The 14,730-nt window shown below is 42.5% G+C and overlaps 1 protein-coding gene across 4 annotated transcripts in view; it reads left to right on the top strand.

Moving 5' to 3' along the window:
• Positions 1 to 14,730, top strand: part of LOC137518734 (thiopurine S-methyltransferase-like) — an 80,639-nt gene that overhangs the window by 7,779 nt on the left and 58,130 nt on the right. For all 4 annotated transcript variants that reach the window (XM_068236958.1, XM_068236957.1, XM_068236956.1 and 1 more), the window contains exons 3-5: positions 2,661 to 2,753; positions 4,540 to 4,672; positions 11,896 to 11,948. In XM_068236958.1, coding sequence (XP_068093059.1) covers positions 2,661 to 2,753; positions 4,540 to 4,672; positions 11,896 to 11,948 — 279 coding nt within the window. The remainder of the gene's footprint in view (positions 1 to 2,660; positions 2,754 to 4,539; positions 4,673 to 11,895; positions 11,949 to 14,730) is intronic.

The raw sequence follows: 14,730 nt of genomic DNA, 5'->3' as shown, positions 1-14,730 counted from the left end.
AAGCCCAAGGTCACAGGCCAGATCTTAGAGAGGCAGGAAGATCAATAGCCAGGTTTAGGGCAAGGGTTCAGCGAGAACTGGTTAGCCAAGCTGTCAGAACGAACAACACTGAACATTGGGCAAAGGGAGTTCTTACAGTGAGGAACCAAGGATCTTGGCATCGAATTTTGAATGCCACATGGTTGTACATGCTGCTGCCAGCGTTGTGCATCTTACCAGCACATAAAGCTGCAGCTGGGCTCAAGAGCTTTTGCATGAACCTGCTGCTGGTGACAGAGGAGGTGAGCGTGACAGTGGTCCAGAGCAGAAGGCGTTCTAGCTGTGCAGCATGGTCAAAAGCAGAAGGAGCTTTGGTTGTGCATAGCATGGTCAAAATCAGAAGGTGCTCTAGCTTTGCAGATTGTGACCAAGAACATAAGGTGCCTCAGGTTTACAGAGTTTGGTCAGGTGCCAAAGATGCTGGCTGTGTAGTCAGTAACAGAAGGTGCTTGAGATCTGTTGTAGCTGTGGCTTGTGTACCTGTATAGGTGACTCACAAACAAAAAGTGTTCTTAGTGTATAGCTCCTTTTATGTTCTTGCAAGTTCGATTGCTTAAAGGAACACTACTAATTCCCAAGTGTTCTTGATGTACAAATAATGTCTAAGTAGCTGTGTAAACATTTTCCTACTTTTCATGTTAAATATCAAAGGCAAAAGCTTTAATTTTATTGTGTGTAGGATTTAGGTCTATTGGGACAAATCATTCACAAATGATGTCTGCTTCAATGCACAGCCAGTGTTGTTTTTTGCATATCAGACTAATGAGTATTTTTCCCTGAAAAAAAGGTTTTAAAAGCTGTTGAGTCACAATCAATTACAAATGTTTAAAACAAGTTACATTTCCTCTGCTCTCCTGTGGACAGCTCAGAAACAGGCAGCTTCTGAGAGCTTCCTCACACACAGTTACACACAGAGTTAACAGTGAAGGAATTACCCCTCCCCTCATTGTTCACTCTCCTGTCAGAATTCAGCAGACTGCCATCAGTTAAAGCTGGCCATACACTGGCCCGATTTGCCGCCGTTTCGACAGCAGATTCGATTACTGGGATCGACTCTGCTGCCAATCGTTCGCGCTACACGCCGAATTTCGATCCATTCCGTCGATCGCGCCGTGCGGAAAATAACCGTCGATCGCCCGCGGGTAAAGAGCGCATCGCTAGCGGCGTTCGAGTGCCCGACGACCGACGCAATAGAGCTGCAATACATTACCTGCTCCGCCGGCGCAACTCCCGGGTCTCCGCTCTTCTTCTCCGCTCTGGTCTGGTCTAGTCTGGTCTCCGGCATGCTTCCCTTCTTCCTGTCCCGGCAGGAAGTTTAAACAGTAGAGGGCGCTCTACTGTTTAAACTTCCCCCAGACAGGAAGAAGGGAAGCATGCCGGAGACCAGACCAGAGCGGAGAAGAAGAGCGGAGACCCGGGAGTCGCGCCGGCGGAGCAGGTAATGTATGCGGGATGGGGGGAAGCGGCGGCAGCACCACCACAGATTGTGAACGGTTTCAGGCTGAAATCTGTTCACAATGTGTTTGCAGTAAAGGTAGCCATACGATCCCTCTCTGATCAGATTCGATCAGATAGGGATCTGTCTGTTGGTCGAATCTGATGGCAAATCGACCAGTGTATGGCTACCTTAAGAGTGAAAGGAATTTGTAACCCGGGCCGAGACAGAGGCGATAGAGGCTCCAGCCTCAGGGCGCATTGTAGGAGGGGGTGCACAACTCACTCAGCTATCATTCCTCTATTGTGTTTGAAGCCACATAATGCCACATAATGCCAGTCCTGCATTCCCTTCACTGGCTACCTATAGAATGGAGGGTCCTATTCAAGATCGGCCTACTGACATTTAAATCCCTGAATAATCTAGGCCCTGGATACATGAAAGATATGTTACAGCTGCGTAGCAATCCCCGCATTCTCAGATCCACAGGTTCTAATAATCTAGTCATACCCAGAGTCCACTTGGAAACTTTTGGTCCCAGAGCCTTCTGTCATGCTGCCCCTACGTTTTGGAACTCCTTACCTCAACAGATCAGGACAGCCCCATCCCTGGACGTGTTTAAATCCAGACTGAAAACCCACCTGTTCAGTCTGGCATTTGCAGAAATATAACTTTTGTTGTGTGAATACTTCATCCTACTAATTACTGAGTCTGAGAGAGCCTAAGCGCTTTGAGTCCTATGGGAGAAAAGCGCTATAGAAATGTTATTGTATTGTATTGTATTATAGAAAATAAGAAAAAGGGATACATGGCAGTGACTGCAAGCCAGATAACTAGAGATAAAGGTTTTGGGGGCCCTGGGCTGCCTCTTAGTCTAATAGCAATCAGTGTGTGACGTCTGGGGTGGGAAGGATGGAGGGGCGCACTTTGGTGTCTCAGCCTTGGGTGCTGGAGGACCTTGTCTCAGCTCTGTTTGTTACAGTAAACACGAGATAAGCAAATTAAATGTACATCATTATTTACCAGTACTTCAGGAACTCTCTCAAATTCAGGTTAAAAAACACATGTTAATTGATAGTGTCCCTTCACGATTAGAAAGTGGAATTTTCATGCAGTTGTTTATTGTTGATAATTTTCATACTTAAACTTTAACCTATTTTACCTGTAATTTTGTTCCTACTTCTAGGTTACTTTCAGAGTTCCTGGGTGAAATGATAAATGGCAGGGAGAAGTTGAACATCCTTTTTCCTCTTTGTGGAAAAGCTGTGGATATGAAATGGTACATAGACATCTGCTGATCATATGATAGTCATGGTTATATAAGAGTTACTGTAACAGCTCTTCATTCTTGTGTCAGGTCTCATAATACATGATACATAATTCACAGGTGCACTCTGACATAGCAGAAATCAGTGCATAGAAGAATGATGTGATTCAGAAATATTCATGTTCTCTTGCCAGGGTTTAGCTGGCTGCCAGGATGGGATCTGGCCACTGTCCATTTCACAGGCACTTGTTAACAAATGCACATTCAACAGTAACTTCTATTCAATTACATCCTGTAACTGTACAATACGTCAACACATACACTTCATTATAGCATCTATACAATATTTTATTTCACACTTGATTTTGTTTTCTAATACATATTTTTTACAAACCTTTTTTCTGGGGCCTGGAGGCATTCCTGTGATACTTGCATACTGTAAATTCCAGTGCTGTGGAGCCGGTACAAAAATCATCTGACTCCAACTCCTCAGTTTATAAAACCTTCTACTCCAGGTACCCATAATTGCTCCAACTCCAGGTCGGACTGGGCCGGCGGAGGCTCTAGACTTTCTCCGGTAGGCCTTTTAATTACTGTCCAGACCAGAGCAGCCGCACGCAGAGCTGAAACCAGAAAGTAGTAAGTCGTTCCCCGCTTGCTGCCGCTGCGATACATTCTGGTCTGGAGGAGGGAGTGTAGAAGGGTTGGCCTCAGGTGAGGGAGGGAGGGGGGCTGCCCCCCGCCACTCTGTGCCCGCTGCTCCCCTTCCAAGAGACAGGGGACACCTGTAGACCTGGCTACCTAAACTGAGGACACCTGTAGACCTGGCTAACTAAACTGGGGCCACCTATAGACCTGGCTAATTAAAGTTGGGACACCTGTAGACCTGGCTAACTAAATTGGGGACACCTATAGACCTGGCTACCTAAACTGGTATACCTATAGACCTGTCTACCTATACTGAGGACACCTATAGACCTGGCCACCTATACTGGGGGCAGCTATACTCAGGCTCTAGGTCCTTCATATGACTCCCAATAAGACCACCCAGCATTGCAGGAAGTAGCACCCAGCAAAGCATCCAGCCCTCCCCAGCCAGCACTGACTACCTAAAACTGATGTATATGGGCACACGGCTACTTAATTCTGTTTTCTGGGGAACATGGCTACTTAATTTATGTATACAGGGCCCATTTGGCTACTAAATTATTTCATTTTGATGCACCTGGCTAATCATTGTAAGGCACTTACATTGGAAGGCACTTGGCTACTTAATTACTGGAGGTGTGTGACTACTTAATATTTTTATTTAGCCGCATTTGACTACTTGATGAATTATCATGAGGCATGTAACTCTTTGATTATTTTATCTAAAGTTTATCTGGTCACACCCACTCTCTGTGATTAACACCACTACTTATTTTGTGTATTTCTGGGTCTGCCCATGACCCATCATGACTACGCCCATGTTCCAGTGCATGGCCACACTTTTTTTTTTTTTTCCTGCCCGCATGTGGCCACCTCATGGACTCACAATCTATTCCCTACCATAGTCATAGTCTATTGTCCTGCGCAGTATGTAAGTACATGCATATGTGAGCCCAAACGGTGGGGCGGGTACAGGCTGAAACTTTCCTGGTGGGCCCTTCCAACCCTGCTCCAACTCCTCAACTCCAAATCCAATTCCGTGGAGTCCAATTCCCTGGTAAATTCTATAATGTTCTTAGTAGTATGCAAAAACTTTAGGCATGAATATTTAATGCTCGCGGAATTAATATCCTGTTCTCATACAACATAGGTTGGCTGATATGGGACATAACATTGTTGGTGTTGATGTCTCTGAAATGGCAATAAAAGAATTTTTTGAAGAGCAAGATGTCCTCTATGTTGAAGAAGCTGTAGAAAGTTTACCAGATGCTAAACTTTTCAAGGTTTGCTGATATTCATTTGTTAATTATATTTTAAAGAGAAATTGTAGTAAAAATAACATACTTAATGAAATTGCTTTTTTTTTTTTTTTTACAATATTCATTTATAGATTATTTAGTCGGTGTTTGTTCATTCTAACATCTTTCCTTTTCCTGATTTACATTCTGAAATTTATCACTGGTGGTGAAATATTTAGTTCTGCCAGCTGATCTGTACGTAATGTTCGTTACTGAGAGGTCTGTTCACAGAGGGAGATATTGCTTGCTTGGCAGTTGGAAAAAGCTGTTATTTTCCACAATGCAACAAGCTTCAGACAGCAAACTATCAGGACCATAGTCATGACATCACACTGTGGGAGGGGTTTCACCACAATATCAGCCATACAGACCCATACGATGATAAATATTTCTTATGGGAGAGGGGAAATCAGCTACTGATAGGAATGTTCACCATATACATGCTGCCACTTGGAGAAATCATACAAAAACATGGCCTGACATATCATTGCTATGCTGATGACACCCAGCTATATTTGTCATTCAAACCTGACGTCACAGACCCTACTCCACAAATAAACGCATGCTTAGCTGAGCTTCAGGAGTGGATGAATAATAATTGGCTAAAACGTAATGCTGACAAAACTGAGGTTCTTGTTATCGAGGGCCAGGGCTCAACAGCAAAGCAGCCCCGGTCTCAACCAACACCGCTAAGGATAGGGAGCTCAGACGTGAACAACTCAGACTGTGTGCGCAGCCTGGGAGTACTGATTGATGGGAAATTAAGCTTCAGGAATCAAATCTCAGCTGTTGTGAAACATTCCTTCTTTCACCTAAGGAATATTGTAAGGATTAAACACCTAATTCCTTCAGAGGATCTTCCAACCCTAGTTCATGCCTTTGTCACATCAAGGTTAGACTACTGCAACGTCCTCTACACAGGCCTGCATAAGAAAGACTTACGCCGCCTGCAATTAGTACAGAATGCTGCCGCAAGGCTGTTAACGAGCCAACCCCGCCATTGCCACATAACACCAACCCTGAGCTCACTCCACTGGCTACCGATAGAGATGGAGAATTCTGTTTAAGATTGGCTTACTGACATTCAAATCCTTGCACAATCTGGGCCCTGGATACCTGAAGGACTTGTTGCAACTACATCACACCCCCCACAATCTTAGATCAAAAGGACGTAACACCTTGGTCACCCCCAGAGTCCACCTCAAAACCTTTGGAGACAGAGCCTTTTGTCATGCTGCCCCTACACTTTGGAACTCCCTGCCACACCCAATCAGGACAGCTCCATCCCTGGATTTTGTCATGCTGCCCCTACACTTTGGAACTCCCTGCCACACCGTATCAGGACAGCTCCATCCCTGGAAGCATTTAAGTCTAAACTGAAAACCTACCTCTTCAGTCTGGCATTCATGAACATCTGACTATCTCCTCTGTAACACAACCCAGCCTGCAACCCTGTATTAATCTGAGACACAGCTATGCGCTTTGAGCCCTATGGGTGAAAAGCGCTTTACAAATGTTATTGTATTGTATTGTAAGTTCAATCCTTGGTTAAAGTTCCTCTTTAAAGAGACACTGAAGCGAAAAAAAAATTATGATATTATGATTTGTATGTGTAGTACAGCTAAGAAATAAAACATTAAGATCAGATACATCAGTCTAATTGTTTCCAGTACAGGAAGAGTTGAGAAACTCCAGTTGTTATCTCTATGCAAACAAGCCATTAAGCTCTCCGACTAAGCTAGTCGTGGAGAGGGCTGTTATCTGACTTTTATTATCTCAACTGTTCCTGGACTATTTACTTTTCCTCTGCCAGAGGAGATGTCATTATGGTGGATACACACGGTGCGTTCGCGCACTCGTTTTTCCGCTCGATTCCCGTCGATTCGTTTATTTCCAACATGTCCGATTTGGATTTCGATGGATCGTTAGGTCGATTCGCATGCAAAGTATGCCGAATCGACCTAACGATCCATCGAAATCCAAATCGGACATGTTGGAAATGAATCGACGGGAAAATCGAGTGCGCGAACGCACCGTGTGTATCCAGCATTACTTCACAGACTGCTCTGAAAGACTAATTTTGAATGCTGAGTGTTGTGTCATCTGCACATATTATAGAATAATGCAATGTTAGAAAAAACACTATATACCTGAAAATAAAAGTATGAGAATATTTTCTTTGCTGCTAATCTTCTAGTAATTATTCATAGTACACAACCAATTCATTATATCATATATTTTTTTTCGCTTCAGTTCCTCTTTAAGTCCAAGTGTATGGTTTATCATCTCGTATTATTGTTTGCATTAATTTTGTAATCATTTTTAAAAACAGCCTATCCCTCTTGTGATCCTTTATACCCCTTGCAGGCTGCCGTTGCCAGAATTAACCGGTGTTGGGCTACTTGAACAACACTAGCCCACATGGTTCTTGACATCAGGGGGTACACCGTAATGAATAAACCTTCCCCACTTCCTTGCTAAGCACACTTGTGTGATGTCAAGGACAAGAGGCTCACCTCCATTTCTGACCCCCAGGAAGATGTAGGGTAACAAACCTTACACTACGGCTAGGGTCTGAGGTAGACATAGTAGAATAAAGAAACAACCATTAATAGGGGGGACTTCCAGATATCCAACTCTCCTTCTCCCAAGTGGCACAATGTTTTAGGCTTCTCACCCTTTCTCAGATGCCCTGTCCTTTTTAAGGAGCTGTTTAATTATATAATAAAAGCATCTCTCACAAAAATAGACACCAACATAAATAGAAACAGCTTTTTCAACAAGTTACAAAAAAAAAATCACACTGTTACTATCCTCAGGAGCTCTTCACATTTTGACCAACATCCTAGCCTTCAGTAATATTAAAGTTCTTTGTTTTAAGCAGGGCTGTGGAGTCGGTCCAAAAATCCTCCGACTCCTCAGTTTAGGATTCCACCGACTCCGACTCAACGACTCCGACTCCTCTAATTTGCATATTACAATTTTGTTGATTAAAAGTATGTAACATGAAATTCGTCTCTTAACTGCCAACGCTTAGGAATTTTACAAGACAACTGAAGTGAGAAGGATATGTAGACTACTATATTTATTCCCTTTAGACTAAAACTAGTCCTTGGTAAGAGTACTTGTAAAAGGTACAAACCGGAACAAAGAACATCTATCAGGCCCTAGGCAATGTAAGTGTGGATACATGTAAGAATGATGTGCAGGCACTCTGCAGGGGAATGAGGAGATTGTAAACAGACAACACCTCTGTGTTCAATGTGCACAGCATTCTCAGTGGATTCCCTGCAGCTCTGTGGGGAGTGCATATGTAGAGTATAGTACTACTGTGTAACAAAGTAAACCTGAGACAGATGAAATTAAAGTTTTATACATACCTGGGGCTTCCTCCAGCCGCCTTCAGGATAATCAGTCCCTCGTTGTCCTCCTCCACCACCTGGATCTTCTGCTATGAGTCCAGGTACTTGAGCCAGTCAGGCGTAGTGCGCATGCACACACTCCGCCGCCAGGAGCATACTACACCTGTGCAGCACTATTGCGCAGGTGCAGAATGTTCCTGGCTGTGGGAGCGGCATGCGGCCGGACAGCGCTGACTGGCTGAATTACCAGGACTCTTAGCAGAAGATCCGGGTGGTGGAGGACAGTGAGGGACTGATTAGCCTGAAGGGGGCTGGAGGAAGCCCCAGGTATGTATAAAACTTTACTTTTCATCCGTCTCAGTTACCCTTTAATTTGTAGTCACCAAACCAAATTTTAATAACCTATCAAATTATTTTATTTCATCAGCAAAGGGAGTGCATACATTTGCATAAATCAGCATCAATGCAGAATTATTTCCATCTCGTTGACCATCTCTATTAGTGACACAGCTACACATCAGGCTTTATTCTTACAGCATAGATGTTATTTAGTATATATAAGAGATTCCTGTGTACACATCATATATACAGTCACAATCAGATATGTATATCTGACCTTAAAAATACAGGGACTGCTTTATTGAAGCAGCACAAGTAACTAATTTTGATTGGTTTATTTCATTTTTGTGGACTAAGCACAGCTATTACTGTATATATACTGTATATATACACATTATTTTTAATGACTATTATCTGAGAAATAGAACATTTTATCATATTTTCTATTTTAATTACAGTTACAAATTCATTAGGAGTCGGAGTCGGTGCATTTTTTCCCGACTCCGACTCCAGGCACCCAAAATTGCCCGACTCCACGACTCCGACTCCACGACTCCGACTCCGACTCCACAGCCCTGGTTTTAAGTGCAACCAAAGTGGGTCCCTAACTTTTTCAGTCCAAAGAAATTGTTTTTGTGTTCATTCTGTCTCATTCAATTATTCAATGTGGTCTGGCCAAAATATTCCAGTCCACAGGGGTACTGAAACAAGTATGTAACATGGAGAATTACGACATACATTTTTGTTTTGTTATTTCCTCATAACCATATTTTGTTAATGCATGCCTCTGTGAGGGGATTGCCTTTGTTAGGTAATGAAATTGTTCTCTCAGAAGGCAGAGAAGAAGGGTGAGAGGCCCAAAACATTGTGAATTGTCCTAATGTTGTTGTATTGCTAATATAGCGATACATTGGTTAGTTTGCATGAGACAGAGCACTGGTTATTGCTTTACTGTATTTAAATAGACTAGATATTAGTGGATATTATATGAACAAAAAGCTCTCCAGGCCAGTTTACTAATGCTTTTGATGTCCTCACTGGGATGTTACTTCACTTCCTGTCTCTAGGACCTCCATCCACATCTATGCTTTAAAACAGGGCTTTTCAACCCTGTCCTCAAGTACCACCAAGAGTGCATGTTTTGCAGAAAACCACAAACATTCCCAGGTGAGTTAATTAGCTGCCTCTGTGAATTTCCACAAAACATGCACTGTTGGTGGTACTTGAGGACAGGGTTGAAAAGCCCTGCTTTAACCACTTCTGTACCACGTGGTTTTTTGCTGATCGGTGCTGCATGGGCTCTCCAGCCCGCAGCACCGATCAGATAGCAGCCAGGCCGATCAGACTTCCCCCCCTTTGTTCCCCACTAGGGGGATGTCCTGCTGGGGGAGGACTGATCGCCGCCGGCTGCTTGCGCTTGCGGGGGGGCTCTAAAAAGCCCCCCTCCGCAGCACTTCCTGGCCTCCTTCCCTCTCCCTCCCCCTGTGAGCGGCGCATGACGGATTTCCGTCCTGCGCCTGATGGGATAGGCTTTAGCCTATCAGATGCCGGCGATCCCCGGCCAATCAGAGGCCGGGGATCGCCGATCTCTACGGCGCTGCTGCGCAGCAGCGCCGTATATATGTAAACACCGGGGAAGATCTTCCCCGTGTGTTTACATTTACCCTGCGAGCCGCGATCGGCGGCTCGCAGGGTGTTCACGGAGACACCCTCCGTAAACTGACATGGAACGTTTCCATGGAATCCACTTCAGGATTCAGGGGCGTACTTAAGCATACGCAGAATCCTGAAGTGGTTGAAACATACTCCAGTGGTTCCAGGAACAGGAAATGAGGGATAGCAACAAAAACTTCATCAGAGTTTAAATGCTTCCAGGCTCTACCAAAAAAGTGGTATTTCTTGTTAAAACAGCTACTTATTTCCTGAGGAGGACATAAGGCAAACTCTCCAAGATAGGATCAGCAGCAGAAATAAAAACCTGACAGAGGCTCTTCTTCATCCTATCCAAAACTTTAATGTATACCTAAAGTGACATTTGATATGATGTGGTGAACATAACATTAGTTGCAAAGAAAAGAGTCTCATATTTTTTTTTTTTTCAGTTACACAGCTTTATTTATAACATTGCTTCAGACTATCACAGTTGCAGTTTAAAATCCACACTCTGCTTTCTAAGCTGAAAAACAAACAGGAGTAATGACCCTTTCAACTTTCCAGCAGTAAACCCTTATCTCAAGCTGTCTCTAATGCTGGGTACACATGTTGCGATTTCCCGTTCGATCCGCGGGATCGATTTGATCGATTCGATTATTTCCAACTTGTTCGATTGGCTTTCGATGGATACAGCCGTCGATTTTGCAAACTTAATATGCAAAATCGACGGCTGTATCCATCGAAAGCCGATCGAACATGTTGGAAATAATCGAATCGATCCAATCGATCTCGCGTATCGAACGGGAAATCGCAACGTGTGTACCCAGCATTACTGTTTCTTGGCTGTTTAAGCTCTTTAGAAATGGGACTTGTTTAAACGAATTTAAACGACAACTGAATTGAGAGGGTTATGGAGGCTGCCATATTTATTTCCTATTAAAGGATACCAAGAGCCAAAATACATAGGAGAAACGGGGTGAGCCGTTCTGATGCCCACCGATCTCTCGTTCTCCTTCCTTCCCCCCGTTGCTCTTAATTGCCCTCCGCCACCCTCTTCCGGATTGTTGGAGTCAAGTTTCACTGCGCCTGCGATGGCCTGGCTGTGCGCGACCTACAGCGCATGAACATGGCCGGGAGCTCTCTGCGCGTGATGTCTTGATTACATCATACGCAGAGCGCTGTGGGACGCACGCATCCGGGCCAGCGCAGACGCGGTGATGCCCGACTTCAGAGAGGCAGGAAGGAGAACAGAGGGAGTGGTCCTCTTCCTCTAATACTTTTAGCCATAGACCCTGAACAATCATATGCAGACCAGGTGTTTCTGACATTATTGTCAGATCTCACAAGATTAGCTGCATGCTTAATTCTGTTGTTATTCAAACAATACTGCAGCCAAATAGATCAGCAAGGCTGCCAGGCTACGGGCATTGTTTAAAATAAAAATAAATATGGCATCCTCCATATTTTACTTACTAAAGTTGTCTTTTAAATGTGAGCAAAAACGCATTTATGGAAATCACTGTGCAGTTCTAATCATTATATGAATGGCAACATGAGAGACCAATTCTTATTTAAAGTTTGTGCAGAATTAATTCTAGGCTTTTCAAGTAGATAGGTGTTGCCTACAGTTATGTTATGTTGCAAAAATGTAGAGATCTATGACAGATCCATAGTTGCCTTCATTCTGTAGATAATCACTCTGATCCAGACTCTGTGGTAAACCTTGTGTAGCACTACAGGTACCCAACTAACTTATAGAGACACAAAATCATTTGTATTCCTTTTGTAGTCCTACTATAAAGGACATTACTGGTTGAAGACCCATATGTTGATTTAACGTTCCTGTATTTGCAGAGCACTTGTGGAAATATTTCACTGTACTGCTGCAGCATCTATGATCTATCTACGTAAGTAGGAACGTAATTTGTTAATATACTTATGTGGCCAGTAAGTGTGGTTGACATGTCTGAAATGGAACCATGATCATTTAAGCGATATAACATGTTTCTCCAATATGTAAAGTTGTTACTCTATGCGTTATTGATATGAAATTTATACTTCATTTCCATATGTAGAATCTCTACCTCTGCTTCTTCCATGTAGAGATCATTATCAACACTTCAGCACACACTGAGTACAAAGTACAGGGTAGCTATGAGTCATTTTTTTTACTGTAAATAATGGGAGTTACAGGTCATTATATACAGTGGGATGCGAACGTTTGGGCAACCTTGTTAATAGTCATGATTTTCCTGTATAAATCGTTAGTTGTTACGATAAAAGATGTCAATTAAATATATCATATAAGAGACACACAGTGATATTTGAGAAGTGAAATGAAGTTTATTGGATTTACAGAAAGCGTGCAATAATTGTTTAAACAAAATTAGGCAAGTCCATAAAAAATACATGAAACCAATAATTAGTAGATCCTCCTTTTGCAGAAGTTACAGCCTCTAAACGCTTCCTGTAGGTTCCAAAGAGAGTCTGGATTCTGGTTGAAGGTATTTTGGACCACTCCTCTTTACAAAACATCTCTAGTTCATTCAGGTTTGAAGACTTCCGAGCATGGACAGCTCTCTTTAACTTACAACACAGATTTTCAACTATATTCAGGTCTAGGGACTGAGATGGCCATTCCAAAACGTTGTACTTGTTCCTCTGCATGAATACCTTAGTAGATTTTGAGCAGTGTTTAGGGTCATTGTCTTGTTGAAAGATCCAGCCCCGCAGCTTCAGCTTTGTCACTGATTCCTGGACATTGGTCTCCAGAATCTGCTGATACTGAGTGGAATCCATGCATCCCTCAACTTTGACAAGATTGCCAGTTCCTGCACTGGCCACAGCATGATGGAACCACCACCATATTTTACTGTAGGTAACAGGTGTTTTTATTGGAATGTTGTGTTCTTTTTACTCCATGCATAACGCCCCTTGTTTTGTCCAAATAACTCAATTTTAGTTTCATCAGTCCACAGCACCTTATTCCAAAATAAAGCTGGCTTGTCCAAATGTGCTTTAGTATACCTCAAGCGGCTCTGTTTGTGCTGTGGGCGGAGAAAAGGCTTCCTCTGCATCATTCTCACATACAGCATCTCCTTGTGTAAAGTGCGCCAAATGGTTAAACGATGCACAGTGACTCCATGTCACTCCATAGGTCTTTGGTGCTGGTCTGTGGGTTGACTCTGACTGTTCTCACCATTCATCGCTTCTGTTTATCTGAGATTTTTCTTGGTCTGTCACTTCGAGCCTTAAAGGGAAGGTTCAGGGAGGGTAGTGAAAAAATAAAAATCAATTTCCACTCCCAGTGGTCTCCGGTGGCCTGCGGAGCGGCGGCGAGGGCACCTCCTGCCTGCCACGGGCTGGAGGAAGCCCCAGGTAAGTGGAAATTGATTTTTATTTTTTCACTACCCTCCCTGAACCTTCCCTTTAACTTGCACTGATCATATGGTCTTCCATTTCTTCAATATGTTCCTAACTGTGGAAACAGACAGCTGAAATCTCTGAGACAGCTTTCTGTATCCTTCCCCTAAACCATGATGGTGAACAATCTTTGTCTTCAGGTCATTTGAGAGTTGTTTTTAGACCCCCATGTTGCTACTTTTCAGAGAAAATTAAAAGAGGAGGAAAACTTACAATTGATCCCTTAAATACTCTTTCTCATAATTGGATTCACCCGTGTATGTAGGTCAGGGGTCACTGAGCTTACCAAGTCAATTTGAGTTCCAATAATTAGTTCTAAAGGTTTTGGAATCAATAAAATGAAAACAGTGCCCACCTTTATGCACCTGCCTAATTTAAGTTAAACAATTATTGCGCACTTTCTGTAAATCCAATAAAATTAATTTCACTTCTCAAATATCACTGTGCGTGTCTCCTATATGATATATTGGACATTTTTTTATTGTAACAACCAACTATTTATACAGGAAAATCATGACAATTAACAAGGTTGCCCAAACGTATGCATCCCACTGTAAAAAGTGGCTAAAGTCATCACTGTACTGTATAATGCAGTGCCACACTTTAGCCTCAATTAAATATACATACACTAGGGCTTTAAAGTGACACTGAAGTGAAACAAAAAACTTATAATGAATTGTAGTAGCAAAGATAATAGTCTCAAATTGTTTTCCGGTACAGGAAGAGTTAGGTTACTTCATTTGTTATCTATGCAAAAGAACTCTTCCACCCAACTTGGATCAAAGACAGTCCTGTGTTCTGGAGCACTTGTACATCAAAGAAACAGTGAGAAAAAGCTTCATATAAGGTTTTACTGCAGGAAAGTTCAAAGGATCATTAGCTCTACTTTGTTTTATAGTTTAAAATAGTGTGGTTTGTAAACTTCAAATATGACAGAATGATGAAATGTTATATAAAAAAAAAAGTTATACAAGTGAAAATCAAAATATGAGACTCTCTTTTCTTTGCTACTAATCTAATAATCAAATCTAATAATTCTATTAACGACCCGTACTACACATACAATTCATTATATCTTTTCGCTTCAGTGTCACTTTTATTGTCCCATATGATTATTTTGATTTCCTCTGATACATTCTTAAGAGAACATTGGCTTTATGTTTATCTCTTCTCTAGTAAAGCTTTCAGTCCAATGACAACACTTCAGTTTCATATTGCAGAGTACTCTACCAACAGAAATACAGAGAGAACATCATTTATATACTG

Source organism: Hyperolius riggenbachi, chromosome 5 (genome assembly GCF_040937935.1).
Source record: "Hyperolius riggenbachi isolate aHypRig1 chromosome 5, aHypRig1.pri, whole genome shotgun sequence".
Classification (NCBI taxonomy): Eukaryota; Metazoa; Chordata; class Amphibia; order Anura; family Hyperoliidae; genus Hyperolius; species Hyperolius riggenbachi.
The sequence above is the reverse complement of the archived record's forward strand: the minus strand, read 5'-3'. Positions and strand labels throughout refer to the sequence as shown.